General features: G+C 41.7%; 1 protein-coding gene across 9 annotated transcripts in view; it reads right to left on the bottom strand.

Moving 5' to 3' along the window:
* The window catches only part of FOXP1 (forkhead box P1), a 584,602-nt gene that overhangs the window by 170,120 nt on the left and 398,486 nt on the right, over positions 1–15,996 (bottom strand). For 2 of the 9 annotated variants that reach the window (XM_038565864.1, XM_038565863.1), the window contains exon 1: positions 966–1,203. The exons of 6 other annotated variants lie outside the window; for them this stretch is intronic. In XM_038565864.1, coding sequence (XP_038421792.1) covers positions 966–1,151 — 186 coding nt within the window. In that variant the 5' untranslated portion in view covers positions 1,152–1,203. Of the gene's footprint in view, positions 1–965; positions 1,204–15,996 lie in introns of those variants that run through there. One more of the 9 variants, XM_038565859.1, reaches the window with a different exon arrangement.

Genomic DNA, 15,996 nt, shown 5'->3' with positions numbered 1-15,996 from the left:
AGTACATGGTTAAAAAAAAAAAAAAATTAGCACCTGGCTTACCAATTATAGTGAAGTTGGGGGTCAGGGTGGGGGGAGGGGTGCGGGGGGAGGAGGGGCAGGCACAAGGGGACGACGACGCCATCAGACAGGAAAAGGTGGAACCCTTTAAAAAAATATCAAACCATGTGTTAAGAAACTCATTTCAACAGAAAGGACTCAGAGAGCAATCCCATCCACTCTTCCACACAGAGCGAAGCAGCAGCCCAGGTCCAAGGGCTTTCCCTGCCATACTAATTACCCACAATGAGAATTTTGAAAAGAGCTTTCCAACATCAAAGTTAACAACCATCGCGGAAAGTGAGGCGGGCTTTCTCTTTCCTTTCGCAGCCCACTCCGTTTAAACAATAGTAATATGAATGAGATAATGACCGTGCTTGTTTCAGCAGCCTGACTTTTATTGGCATGAAATTGGTACAAATATTATCAAGACCGATTCACGAGTGATGACGGTGTCATGATGCAAACATCAGAGGACAATTCTGCAGAGGCAGAATTACAAAGGCACCATCCCTGCACCCTCTTACCACTTGTGATAACAGGAAGAAAAAGAAGGCAACACGAAACAAAGTCGCAAACAAGCTGAGAGGGCTCTGAACTACATTCAAGCTTACAAAACTGTCCTGATCACACTCGGCTGCTTGCCTGGCTGATTATATATATCCCGAGACCCATCTGAAAGCAAGAGTGAATTAACAAGGAGTTAGAACCAACCGGTCTTCTGAAATCTCTAAAAAGAAAACCGCCTTTGATGGGGGGGGGGGGGGGGGGAGAGAGAAGAGAAAGCAGTAAACAAGTTGGATCATCTTATTTTGCCCTTCAGAGAATGTCTGCGCAGGAGCGGATCCCTACTAGTCTGAAAGTTTAACCCCGCAAAAATGTTCCTTTTTTTTTTTTTTTTTTTTTTCCTTTCTCTGGACACTTACAGAGAAAACGAAGAGTTTGACGGAGTGAGCTCGCACTGTCTGCCTTTGGATTTCCGTCTTCTTGCTGTAGATGGGTTCTGGCTGTTTCTGTGAAGCGGGGGTTGCCGAGTGGTAAAAAAGATGTTTGAATAAACAGGAAGTGCTGTGCGGCTGAAGCACACTCGAGGAGAAAACACACTGGAACATTGCCCTTTGTAGGCAACCTTAGGGACGCTTGCCTCCACAGTAGCTGGCTGGGCTCTCACTAAATGACAAAAGAAACCACAAGAATTCCTCAAGTAATTCTTCACTTTCAAAGTTGAAAGATCAGTTGGAGCTTGCAGGTAATTTTCAAAGTTGCATTTAGCATTTAAAGAAATCTATTAATGCTACACATATCTAAATCACTCCAGGTCTGCAAGCAGCGACACAGCATCAGGAGTGTGCCCTGGCCAGACCGAGCCCTAGCCAGACAGCTCTTTCTCGCAGACAAATACACACCGACAGGGTTTCGGGAAACCTGCTCTTGAGATATTTTTGTGGTGACATTTACATAGGCAGGATGCTTAAAAAAAAAAAAAAAAAACACAGGGAAGAAAGAAAGAAAATCCAGATTCTGCAGACTTTAGAGGAATTTGTCACATGTATTTTTAAAGAACATATCGTCCCGCATTCCCGGGATGTGCCCTTGATCTTGCTTTTGCTGCTTTTCCTTTACATTCTCCTTCTCTGCAATCAACCAAACTACCTGTTTATCTCCAGATGCCTCGCTTGTCTACTCGAACACTCCTTAACCCGCCCCAAACTAATTATCAAAGTCCTGTCTTCCGTCACCCGAGTAACTTGACAGATACTGTAAAGGAAAGTAAACTGCTAAAGGCAGAACAAGTCAGCTTGAAAAATAAGATGAGGAGCTGAACAGCCATATTCAATAAAAAAAAAAAAAGGCAAAAAGGGGGAAGGGGAGGAGGAAGAAAAGGATTCCTTCTGAAAATGTATTGCTGTTGTGGCAATGTTCTTCTGCCACGGAAGCAACTGATTTGTTATTTAGCATGGAATGCTGGACTGTCTGTCATCCAGGTGCTAATACTCGGCTAAAATAACTCATTGGGAACTGTCAGTGGGATGTTTACATAGGCCCCAATCTTTTCTTCATGGAAGGAAATTTTTTACTGGAATTCATCTTCTTTTGATCTCACATTCAAAGCAACGGCAGCTTGATAGACATTCAAGTCTGAAAGCAAATCCAGACGCTGAAGATAAACCGCCAGAATATGACAGGCAGAAGCATCTAAAGCTTATAAAAATGAAGAGAACAGCATGTCGCCTGAGTATTACAATAGCAGAAATCAAGAGACATATTAGGTGGAACTGATCAGCCACAAAAACAGTTCAAAAGGCAGATCATAGAAACAGAGGACTAGGCTAGGAGAAAAAAAAATGGGACAGATCTGGTTTACTGCCTCACCTCCCTTCCGAGCCCCACAGTGCTTCCATGTCTGCCTCTTCACTTTTAGGAGGGGTGGAGTATCCAACTCCAATGTTCCTGTCTAACTCGGCTGGTCCAGTCAGAAACGCGGCAAAAGGTCTCCTAGCAATCTGTTTCCAAAAGGCAGGGGGAAAGGCCGACCCTTACCTTGCTCAGGGTCCAGCATGCTGCATTTTATTAGCATCCCCTGCATCTGCTCTGCAATGCAGTTTCAAAAGACACACAGCCTGGGCGCCATGCAAGTGGGTGGTCAGCAAGAGCATCTCTCCACAGAAGGGCTCTAAGTAGTTCGAGATGGGGCTGGAGAGCTCTAAGGACTCTAGTTCCCTGACATGGCTAGTTATCAAATGAGCACAAACGCTCCAGCCTCAGTCACAAAAATAGACAGATGCGTTCAGTCCTAGAGATAGAGAGGTGCTCAACACCTAGTAGCTTTGAAGTCTACTAGTACAATTCCATAAAGGAATTGTATCACAAGATCTTTCTTACAGGTGCACAATCTTCTCTTTTAAAAATAAGCCTCTTATTGTAATCAAAGTCAGTACATGAAAAAGAAAAGGTAACTGTCCCAGCAATCCTGTCTTCAGAGCCATTAGTTAACAAACATGACACGAAGGGGTGGCATCAGGTTAGAGGGAAATAGAATTCCACATTATAACAGCCCACGGTTCCTCTTGATTCTGCACATCCTTCTCGGACTACGGAGCCAGATCTCCTGCAGCACCCTTGGCTTTTTAAAAATGCCCCTCCCCTCCTTTTGCATAATAAATCAACAGTAAAATGTAGATTTAAAAAAAAATGTACTAACCTATTTAAAAAGATGTAATCAGTTTAAGGGCTCGCCTCATGCAAACAAGATGCCTGTGTAACTTAGTTACAAATGTAAAAAAAACAAACAAGCAAACAAAACAAAAACCCTACTGGATTCTCAGACTGTTCTTAAAAGTTGCCTTCTCTCATGACTACACAGCTGATATACTAAAGCTGATTATTGATCTTTAAAGTGCCCTGGTTCCATGTGTTAGCGTTGCTACTATTCCTCTCTAACCTAAAACAAAAGTTACTTTTAATACTCCAAAAATTGCCTAAATATTCCATGTTGTTGTAGTTATTACATTGACCCAAAACAGGGAGGTTTACCGTGAAAAAAAACAAAAACAAAAACAAAAACACAAGAAAACAAAAAACCAACCCGAATGCTAATTCCCTTTATACATTCTAAAACATACTCTTCCTCTACAAAGACTGCTGTCACTTCCATGGTGGGGCAGGGAGCAACCCTCCATTTCTCAGGGCCACTGCAAGTCTTTTTAAAAAATCTGCCATGTATAAAGACCTTCATTAGTATAATTAAATGACTGTTGAGACTTTTTTTTTGATATAAACAACTTTTGATATGTCATTTAAAAACCTCATAATAATATCATTAAAGAGCTACCATGTTTAAAAGAGAAATTGTCTGCTCAGGGCCATGGAATAGTAGCCGTGCTCCAGGCCGCTTCCTCTTCCCTTTCAGACTTATGGACTTGAATGTCACCATAGACCTTGAATCCTTGAATGTGAAATGGCTTCACGCTAATTGCTCTAATTGCTTGAAGATGTGCAGGCAGGTGAAACCTGATCCCCGTGGCCATTGCAGAGACCAAGAACAACACTGGAATGTTTACACAGTGGTTTGATTTTAATAGACAGAAGGGCTGAGTTTAAGACAGCAAAAACACAGCTAATAGGTGACCCCTTAATGTAGTCCTCCTTAAAAAAAAAAAGGCACACAACAAAATACAATTTCATGTTCTAAAAGGCAGTGTCCTAAATGCCAAGGTTATTTGCTTGACTCTTGCAGTGAGTACACGTTACGTTGCACCTGACATTTACACCCGAAACTCTACCCCGAATACATTTTTTTACCTTAAAACAAAAAAGCACTTTATATGTCAGTCACCTTACAAACAGATTATGACTGTATGGTATTTCCAAGTAAGTGCACTCATTTAAATTTTAAATTGAATATTTTTCACTACTGCAATACTCCTTGTCCCTTAAAGGGGAAGCCTTGTATCTCCTTGTTTATTCCTTTGCTTCTTCTGCTCCCCCATCCCACCATTTATGAAATGCCTGACCCTTGTAGATTCCTTCAATGCAGTTAAAGTTGAACCCAAACCCTTTCATGTTGGTGCTTAAGACAAACGTGCATCCTTTTGGTGCCTTTTTCCTTTGTTACTGTGTGGGACTGTGGTCTGCTTCTCATCTAGGGGCTAAGGCAGCCAGGGGAGTGGCTGACATAGTTACTCAATGACAGTGACCATTCTCCCCAGATATTTTAATGAATTGAGATGGATACAGAGGTTTGACAATGGCTCCCAAGAGCCCCCTCTTAACAGAACACAAATGTAACCAATGTTGGACAGGAAATATACTACAGCAAGACCAAGATAAAAATGCAACAGCACCTACAAGGTGTCATTAACAAAAGGAAACCAACAAGGGTTAGGGGCAGGCTTAGCCAGGTGTTGAGATATATATATTTATATATTACATACATATCCTATCATACATATCTCATACATATCATACATACACACACGTATAGATATGTATCAAGAATCTGAATGTATAGGGATATTTCATATATAGTCAAGCAAACACTGCTAAGGAGAAAATAGGAATTAAACATTAACTACAGAAAGAAAAAATACCATGAAGCAATGAAATTATTTTATGGTTAAGACAGGCAATTAAAAGCAATAGATACACCTCGCAAACGTGAACAGAAGCAGGTAACACCCTCATACAGCTGGGAGCACTGTCAAATGGCTGCTCTGCTAAGTTATGCTGTGTATTAACTTCTGATGGTAAAACACAAAGTGCAGCAGAAAAGGGGCAAAAGAAAAAAAAAAAGGTCCTTTAAAGCTATGAAACACTTTTAGTTATATAAGGTAAGTAATAAATATAGGAGCTGGCAGTGCCTGGACTATTTGTCTCCAAACACGGGAAGACAAAATAATTTAACAAAAATAACTGCACAGAACACCCTTCCGAATCACAGCCTCACAGCCACCGCACACACTTTTATGGGCACTCATACCTTGTTCTCAAAGTTATAATCCCCTATTAAGAAGTAATGCCTCCTGCTCTGAAAAAGGAGGGAGGACGAGTATCCATTTATCCACATAAAGATTAAGTATAAACTAGTCCAAGCCAGTGAGAGGAACACTCAGGGAAAAGTAAACAGGCCCCTACCCCCTACCCCCAAAATAGTTCCCCTTTGAAAGCTCTATGCAGTGAGTGCCTGGTACCAAGGGCTGCCCTATTTGCTGGAGGGGTCAGCAAAGCTATGCTAAACTGACAGGTTCAGTTTACAACAGGCCAGAACTTTGTTTGGATATACTGGCCTTGCTCACCGCCAGCTTAACAACAGATGGCTAGAAAACTTTCATTATGCTACACAGGACTGAACTGCAAACAATCCAGAAAACTGTGAAAAGTTTAACTCCCTCTAAACCAATGTGCCAAACCAGGGCCTGCCCAGAGCCAGTGAGCCGGGGGGCCAAGGGGGCGGTGGAAGTGATGGATAAAACAAATCGGCACTCACTAACTGCCCAAGTCAACTCAAAGTGTCACTCAGATACCAGAAGAGCGACGACCCCCCCCCCCTTCGTCTTGATTTTAACTGTTCAAAGCCCAGACCTTATAAGGAGTTGTACTGACTGTGCCTTCTTTTCGATTTTCCCAAAATACACTGTCAGACTTCCCCTCCCTTTAGAGAAAGAAAATCTCCCTCCAGACAATTCTCAAGCTCCCTTCCTGTCTTCCCTCCCTCTGGAAATTGGGAGGACAAGACCAAACAGTCTCACTCTACACCTAGATTTAAATATGATTTATCCAAATCTGTATATAATTTAAATATTCATTAAATCGATTCAATCACATGAACCCTAATATCTCCTAATGCTCTGAGACAGGTTATAAATGCACCTTCAAAGGTTTAATTCAATTGGCAATCTGAGAGGTCTTATCACTAGATATGTGTTATTTTCATATTATTCAAGAAATGAACAAATGCGCTTTCCACAAATGTATTTTAGAAGCTACCCTTTCCTGTTATTGAAAGAAAATTGTGTTTATTACTCCTTTAGCATAGTGTAAACTCATAAACGTCAACAGAGAGTACAAGGAAAGCTGTCAACTAAATATTGTTTCCTTCATGAGCTGTTCTTCCAAGTCAATTACGCCTTTCAACTTCTGGGGCATTGTATGATAAACTGGCAGTAAAAATCATTCACATTAATATACCATGGTGCCTTGCCTGCAAAAGGTAATTAAAGAAGTAAATGACTCATAAGAATAGACATATTAGCTGCAAAATGAAAGGCAACTGAGCTGCCACATAAAAATATGTACCATTAAGATACTGCATTTTCATATTCCTGTAATCAGCTTCAGTAGACTAATGCTTATTTAATCCAGTTCTGTGCTAAGTCCATCAACAACTGTTTTTTGCTGTTTTCTCCTTGACTGAACATTATGAGAGCAGGTTTGGAATAAATACTGCAATGAGATTTTTGCATACTCAATTGAAGAACAGGTTTTTACATTTTAAAATCTATTTTTTTTTCCTTTCTCTGAGAAATACAACATGAAAAAAATTACTGGTGGGGGAAAAATATATATTGCGAGCTAGACGTGCCTCTTTAAATGGCAGAATATTTTAGGGAAAAATATTTGTTTCCACATTCAACCTGCTATCAGCACAGGGGAAAGGGAGCCATGCCTCCACCTGCCAGATCTCTGCTACCTTTATAAAGCGCTCCCTCTTGTTAATAATGTCTTCCATTGGCATGGGTGGGACAAGGCAATTTATCCGGTGGCAGGGATGGAAAGAGAAAGCCAGAGGAAGGCAGGAGTTGACAGGTGGTGTGGCAGGAGAGGACCGCAGACTTGCCTAGTGGCTCCTGAGTTCTCTTCTTTCCGGAGGGGGGATATTACTGAACAGAACCTTCCCAAAGATGAGCGAACTGACCCTCAAATTTACTGCTCTGTACTTTCCATTCTCTGGCTTTCAAACTGACATTTTGTTTTATCCCTCCAGTCCTTTATTTCAGCATTTCCTCGCAAGTCCAGACAAGCCACAGAGAGACATTGCCCGTGTGGTCTGAGATTCTTCGATAAAGTTGTTCGCTCTCCCTGCTTCTGGAGCCTCCATCTCGACCAAGGTGAGAGGAATCCACCATTGGTGCTACTGAGATGTTCTGAGAACGTTTAGACATGGGAGGTTTCCTGGAGGCTGGAGAAATGCCTGTTCTTGCTGTGGAAATTAAGGCTCTTTGTTGATGACTGATGTGGGCCTAAGGCTTCGCCAATTCAGTTTGGGAATTTTACCTTTCAAAACTTGCGATTCCTCCGATGTACCGAAGCCAGCAGTGAAAATCCACCTACAAGATGTATCTGTCTTCTATCATGTTTGCTAACAATTCACTCACTTTCAGTAACATCTGAATGCCTCTAGATAGGGTCCACTAACTTATCAAAAAAGCCCATGAGATTCCTGACCCGGTTTTTGTCTTCAGATGATAGGCTTTCGACAGAGGCAAAGGTCTAGATTTCTATACAAGTTGTGGGTTCTGCCCTTCCCTCCTTCTGTGAGAACAGAAATCTCTTTGGCTTTAAAACTGATGAGCAGCCAGCCAGGCCTCAAGGACAGCCCAGGGTGTGGGGACAACCCTATAAGGACCCTTTGCTGTTTATTTACCTTTTCACAGTTCTGAAAACTACCGAGAGCCTCCCAGATTTAGGCTGGGTCTTTCCTCCTCCTGTATTGTTGCCTCAATGTTCGAGCAGACACCACTTGGAACCACAATTAATGAGCTCTAGTCCTTTTTCTAATTAAGGAACAAAGGTTCCTGTGTGCACAGTATGGTGACGCTGTCTGCAGAACACACGTGGAAAGAGAAGTGAATGCTTCTAATTGCTTCAAAATGGGATTTTTAATATTTAGGAACATAATGGGATCGGGAAATAAGAGCATTTCCAACATCCTTTACAAATAAGGCTTTACAAAATATTGTTAGCTGTTAATAATACATCATTATCAAAAATGGGAAGTTATGAATACCATGCACGTAACCTTTGTATTCACGTGAATTAACCTATATGTATGAATACAATGATACATGAATTAGTTTTTAAAAATACAATAAAAAAAAAAAAGAAAAAGCCTTCCTCAAAAAAAAAAAAAGAAAAAAAAAAGAATAAGGCAAGAAGGCAGCTCCTGTGAGCCTGATATTCCTCAGACCTTAGCAGATTAGGATTCAAACGTGTAATTAAGAAAGATAACCCCAGTTTTTATAGTAATTAGGGGCTGTGGGAAATAGGATCCTATCTCTCAAAAGTGTTACAAATACCCCATACTTCTAAATAACCTGCAATGCTTGGAAAGTAGACTCACTACCAAGGGCAAAGCTGCTATGCCGTGAGCGAACACAGTAAATGACAGACTGGCGTTCAAGTCCATTAGCTGCTATGTGATAGGAGCACATTCACTAGCACGCGACCTGTGAAAAATCTTAGATCTCTTTAAATCTTTGAATTGGATTACTGCATTAATTCTTAAGAACTGCAATCCTTCAACCAAGTCAAATTACCCTCATTAACAGTGGAAAAACTGCCTCTGCAATAAGTTAAAAAAAAAAAGATATTTATTACCTATAATCACTTTCACGTACTTCACCTAGAAATATGATGAACGGATGCCAACAACTTTGGCAACGGCAGCATCTTGATTTTGCATACTGATTTGAGTTAAAATAAAACTGAAAACATTTGCATGGTGTTGAAAATTTTTTTTCACATCCACAGGACATGTCCTTTCATTATCCTAAGCCTCTGATAGGAAGCAAATAGCCCCATTTTACAGGAGAAGATACAGGTGTAGGCAGAGAAAATTGCGCCCACTGACCAAACTCTCCCAAGCTGATTAGGGGCAGGGTCGCCTGGCCCTGTGTTCTGGACCCACGCTGCAAGAATTAATTCAGAAATACAGTCTTCTAATTCTCCTGTCATGCAATGCACTGACTTCTCCAAATCATACTCAGGGAAGGTAAGGCAGGCAAAAATAAATGCAAAGATCGGAACGCAGCTCTGAGGGTAGAAATGATCCCCGTAATAAATACAACGGAAGCTGCCTCAATTCTTCCCTTACCACATTCGCTGTTACTGTTTAACCTGCCTTGAGAATGCATCAAATGTGTCCTTTTCCAGTGACAGAAGAAAAAGAAATGTAAATTGATCTACTCTGGCCTTCTTGCTCTCTAAAATGGTCTCATCGGAAATGTGATAACAGCTTGACCGATTCTGAACAACTTATGGTACGTTGTGGCAAATGAGCTCCTTGTAGCCCACTGACTGTTGTTCTTGGCTCCAGGGATGTGACTGCTGCAGTTCTGGGACTTCCCAGCACAAACCAGAGCAGGAGAGTCCTTGCCACAGAGAAGGCAAGTAATTGGAGAAAGGAGGGGTGGGGGTGTCTGTGTTTATGGAAAGAGACCATTTTTATATTGTGTATTAAGGAATGGGAAAAGGTGAACAGAGAAGGTGCTCTCTAGAACTTGAGAGCGACCAACACTTCTCAAGAGCTGTAATAAAATGCTAACTGGAGTTAATAATAAAAACCCAGAGGCACTACAAGGCTCTGAAGTGCCTTCTGAATCATCAGGAAAGAAAAAAAAAAAAAAAAAAAGATAAAATTGTGCTCTAGATAGTTGTATGTGAAATGCATTTACTGCAATCTATAGATTGGAAACTAGGTAGTCTTTATTTAGTATAATGATGATAAAAATCAATTAAGTAGAATATTATCACTGGTAATCCTATAATCTACTGTAACCTTCTTTTCATATAATTTCCAAAAACCAGTTGTTGTTCAGATGAGCATTTCAATTCCACACGAGATTTGGAGAGCTGTGGTAGGGTATAATATTAAGTGAAATAGCACTGACCCATCTCATTCTGTAGAAGGCATTGGCATTCATTGCCCTACTAGCCTTCCCATGACCTTGCAAGGTGGAAATGACCATACCCATTTTTACAGTGGAAGAAAACAAGGTCAGAGAGGTTGACTACCTTGTCCAAGGAGAAACGTCTTCTAAAGCAGGTGTATGACTGCATGGAGGTGAAGGTGAAGCTGAAGAGACATCAGAGAGAGAGGAGGTGTTCAGAGGAGGACTGTGAGGAAAGAGGCTCCTATCTTGGGGCAATAAAAAATTGCAGGAAACCATGATCCAAACATCAGACGGTCCATGACCTGGAGACTCCTCACCCACCTCCTACCCAGTGGCACTGCATGCTTCAGAGGAGAATATAGGAACTGTTCCTCTTTGGCTCTACCATTTGTAGTCTCCTTTCTTTCTTTCAAGAGCTTTGTGACTAGCAATCGGGTGCTTTTCAAACAATAAATGCTTTACCGGTGACCTCATGATTAACTTGGTTCACTACTCTAGCAAGCTTTCAATATGAATGTTAAAGTTACTTTTCCACAAGTACCAGGCCATACCTTCTATTGACACATCAAATAAACCTAACTTTTGATGCATACTCTGCACCAAGCACAATCTAGGCACCAGGCCTATGAAGGTGCCCCTTCCAAAGGCTTAGAGTCGAACAGAAATCAGAGATAAGAACTGACAACCCACAAATCCAGAACGAGAAAGCCACTACAGAGGTATCCTTAAAAAAAGAACAACTAAAAAAAAAAAAAAGAACTTTACGTGCTTGTCTTTTCTAGCCTACTCTAGATAAGGCCATTAAGATTGTCTATGAGGAGGTGATATTCAAGATGAGACCTCCAAGTATAGAAGGAAGCAAACACCCAAGGAAGAGAGAGAGGAAGTTCAAGGAGATGGACCATTGGGGCTGAAAACTTATAGGTGGAAACATGCTAACAGATGAACTTCTGAATAGCTGGTGATATACAACTGTGCTGTTCAATAATACTCTGTTCAGTCCTTTTGAAAAAGATTCTTTTTCTTTTTCAATCATTTTAAGGCAAGAGATGTATACAGATTGCAAATATGCTTTCAATCAAATGGCCTGAAATATAAAATGCACCGTGGTGGCAAAAAACTCTAAAGGCATAAAGGAATTTATGCAATTTTGACAGAATTTGACAGAGTATCTTAGACTTGGCCCTTGTTTCTGTCTTTACCTTTTTAAATGCTGCAGTGCATGGTGGTTGATGGAATGCTAAGACAGTCTCCTACGTTCCTACCCCTGTCTCAGATACTTCATCAAACAGTAGTCAGGATGTTGATTTGCAGGGTTTTGCAGCTACAATTAAGGTCCCAAATCAGCTGGCCTTAGGATAAGGAGATAATCTGAAGAAAAATCACAGGGTATTTCTATTTTGGAGCTTATACTGGCTTTTAGCAGTCAGAGAGAAAGAGTGTCCAAGCATGAGAAAGTTTTGATGCACCACTGCTGGCAATGGGGGGGAGATGGCCACCTGGCAAAGAAGTACGGGCAGCCTCTAGAAGTCGAGAGTGGCCTCTGGCTGACTACAGTCCAGTCCTACAACCACAATGAACTGAATTCTACCAACTACCCGAATGAGCTTGCAAGCAGATTATTCCCCAGAGTCTCCAGACAAGAACTCTGTCCAGGTAATACCTTCTATACTAGGACGCTCTGGAACTCTGGGCAGAGAAGCCAGTAGCTCTGTGCCTGGACTTCTGACCCACAGGACTGGGAGCTAACAAATGGGGGTTTGAAGCTGCTAAGTTTATGGTCATTTGTTATGCAAAAACAGAAAACTAATGGATGTGGGAGAGATGAAATCATATTGCCTGTGTCTAAAGTTCATGAAAGAACTTCCTGGGAGGGAGGAGTGCCAGTGGGGAAGGGAAGGAAAACATGGAGAGTGCATTCTGGCCCCACAGGGACCAGCATGGTGAACTCATACAGGGCTACTCACCTCTCTCCAGATTCACTTTCCTCACCTCGAAAGAGATGAAAGCCCTGGGTAGTGGTGATGGGAAGGGGCAGCTTAGGAGAATACACAGGCACAAATACTCTGGAAGTCCTAAAACACAATCTGAGTTTTCACTATTCATGAAAGCACTTTTCACTGCTTCTTTGCTGAGCTATTTTGATTTCTGATTTTCAGCTTCCTTTTCTTCGGTTATTCCCATTATCTGTGCCTATACTGATCGAGACCCAAATATGGAGTCATCCTTGGCTACAAAAGAAAAAGGTGGCTCTTAGGCCACCCTGGAGCTTCTTGGCACTCCAGGCAAAGCATGTGATCCCTTCCAGGGGAGAGGTACAAAGAGGTCACAGTATGTGTCCCCAGTGAGGAAATCCACAGTTCCTATCTTCCTTCCACTGTTCAATCTGCAGCCGCTTAGAAGGTGGAGACAGATGGCCTGGGTTCAAATCCTGAGTCCACTCTTGACCTTGCTCTAACCACTCTTCTGTTTTCTCAGGTATGGATAAAGCAGAAGTAATGGCAGCACTACCTCCTAGTGACATTGTGGGAAGTGGATTACATGCAGAGAGTGCTTTAAAAAAGGGATTCATTTATTTGAGAAAAAGAAAGAGCGAGCTGGAGGGGCAGAGAGAATCTCAAGCTGACTGCACTGAGAAGGGAGCCCCCCACACAAGGCTCAATCTCACAACCCTGAGATCATGACCCTGAGCCAAAACCAAGAGTCAGATGTTTAACTGACTGAGCCACACTGGTACCCCTACAAAAAGTGCTTTTAAGACAGTTTGGCCTTTAGTAAGCACCATGTAAGTATTATTATTATTACCATTGCTATGGATTCCAGAATAGGAGCTGATTTTTTTTTTTTTTTTTCAGAAAGTCTGTTTTCTCCCCCAGGGAATTTGGAAGATGGGTCTCAGTATATATGTAAAAATGTATCCATAATAAGGATTTTACTACTAATGACTTTTCATGGTACACTATAAAACCCATCTAATCTCTGAAGAAAAAGTGAGAAAACCCCTCCACAGTCATGATTTTGCCGCATAATTTTATGTTTGCTCAAAGGAAAAAAAAAGACTATAAAGGACTTTAAAACCATGATTTATTGCTTTTTAACAAGCAGTTTTGGGGAAGCCAGAAAAGAGGATTCCCCTGCTGAAAGGGCATAGGGAGGTAAGGAATTTCAGCGCGGGGGTCAGAGACCAGAGCAGCCAGGAAAAGAAGGCAACAGTACAACAAAACAAAGGCAAACTCCAAGTCCAGAGCATACAATTCCTTACCCTCACTGCTTCGCTTACTCAACTCCTCACGGCCTTTCAAGCAGAGCTGGGAAGTGAGCGGTGAAGTCGGCTCTCCCTGACCTTACAACAGAGGGTGCAAAGCAGATCAATAAGCTGCCATCTGGAGCTGCGTAGCGAGCACCAGGGTAAGGGTTACCAATGTCCATGGTTGGGGTGCATAGGTGGCTAACCTAGGGCAGGTGCCAGTGTCCCAACACCTGAGCAGCCAAGGATGCCTATCAGTCCAGTGGGGCAGTGCAGAAAACTGTGTGTGTGTTGGGGGGGGGGGGGGGTGGATCTGGGCACAGAGATGAATGTGCCTCCAAGTAGAAACACAAACATGACCATGGAGTATTTGTTTGGGACCTCACAAGAGAGGCCAGAAGGCCAAGAAGGAGCCAGATGAACCATAAAAGAGAAGCTGTGGTTTGCAGATCCTGAGCAGAAGTTTGGACTTAGGTTTATTATTATCATTTTTTCAATTTGCCAAACAGGAAAATTGACTCTTTAGATAATGCAGGGTATGTAGTACTATTAATTTTAACACATGTATAAATCTGCATAATCACCACTACGATCACAATACAGAACAGCTCCATGACCACCTCCTAAACCACCTTGCGCTATTCCTTCATAGGCAGATCCTCCTCCTCCATCCCTAATTTCTGACAAACATGGATCTCTTCTCCATTACTGTAGTTCTGCTTTCCCAATGATGCCATACAAATGAAATCATGTAATATGTACCTTTGAGACTGGCTTCTTTTATTACTTACTTTTTTAAAGACTTTATTTATTTACTCATGAAAGACACAGAGAGAAAGAGAGAGAGTCAGAGATACAGGCAGAGGGAGAAGCAGGCCCCATCCAGGGAGCCCGATGTGGGACTTGACCCCGGGACTCTAGGATCACGCCCTGGACCAAAGGCAGACGCCCAACCGCCGAGCCACCCAGGCATCCTGAGACTGGCTTCTTTTATGCAACAGAGCATCTTGTAGATTTTTCTAAGCTGGTGGGTACATCAATAGTTCATCGCTTATCGTTGCTAATTATTAGCCTACTGTATGGAGGTGCCATACTTTGTTTATCCACTCACTCACTGAAAACATTTAGATTTACCTCAGCATGGAGCTACTATATAAAGCTTCTATGAACCTTCATGAATAGGTTTTTCGGTAAACACAGGTCTTCTCTTCCTGTGTTTACGCCCAGAAGTATGAGTGCTGGGCCACATAGTAACTATGTATGTGTATATTTATTTTTAAGAAGGTGACCCAACTTTTTCAGATGGCTATCCCCTCTTGCATTCCTACTGGCAGAGCATGCAAGTTTGCTTGATCCACATCCTTGTCAGCACTAGATATTGTATTTTTTCATTTTAGCCATTGCAACAGGTGGTCAGAATTTGTATCCCCCTAATTTCAAATGATGTTGAGTAATTTTTCATGCCTTCTGTGCATCTTTTTTGGTGAAATTTCTATTCACCTTTTGCCCATTAAAAAAAATTTTTACCGTGGTTTTGAGAATTCTTGGCATATTCTGTATATAAATCCTTGGCTGGAGGTGTGACTCTAACATAGTTGATCCTAGCCACTACCTGTCTTCACTCAGGGATTATATATTTGCAATTTAGAAAGTTCTTTTATCCTATGCTAGGGAGGAAAAACAGGAAGGATTTTTGGAATGGGGTAACTTACTAAAAAATGAAAAATGTGGCCTGGAAGCCATGGATGGGCCCAATGTCTTGAGCATACAGGAAGAGAACAAGGTGTTTTCATGGCACGGGCAGGAGCTTGTGTGAAGCAGTCCATTCGGGGCGATGCTTTTAATGCCGTGACTAATGATGCCACGTAAAGGTGATGTCTTCCCGTCCTCTGTTTTTAGTGCCGCTGAACCATCCCAGGTAATAAATCAAAGAAGCCAGGGTGGCTATTTGTATGGCGAGATAAGGGAAATTAATTTCAATGCCCAAACATGGACCTCCTTATATTAAAAAATGACTTGGCAATACGAGTCCTTTTCATGAGAATGTCTTGGAAAACCAACACTTGGAAAACACACACACAGGGTGGATTCACCCTCTGTATTTTCAAGGGAAACATTGTTGTCTCCTGAGATTGGGAAGTCAAGGGGAAGAATCATTTATAAAATAAAGAGCAAAAAAATAAAACATTGGTGGAAGAAAAAAATATTCATGGGCTTTGGAGAAAGGGATGATTATAATAATAAACTGCACGTAGTCCAGTTCCTTCAATCCTTAAACAACAACAACAACAAAAAAAACCTTTATCTTCCTTTGCAAAC

Source organism: Canis lupus, chromosome 20 (genome assembly GCF_011100685.1).
Source record: "Canis lupus familiaris isolate Mischka breed German Shepherd chromosome 20, alternate assembly UU_Cfam_GSD_1.0, whole genome shotgun sequence".
NCBI lineage: Eukaryota > Metazoa > Chordata > Mammalia > Carnivora > Canidae > Canis > Canis lupus.
The sequence above is the reverse complement of the archived record's forward strand: the minus strand, read 5'-3'. Positions and strand labels throughout refer to the sequence as shown.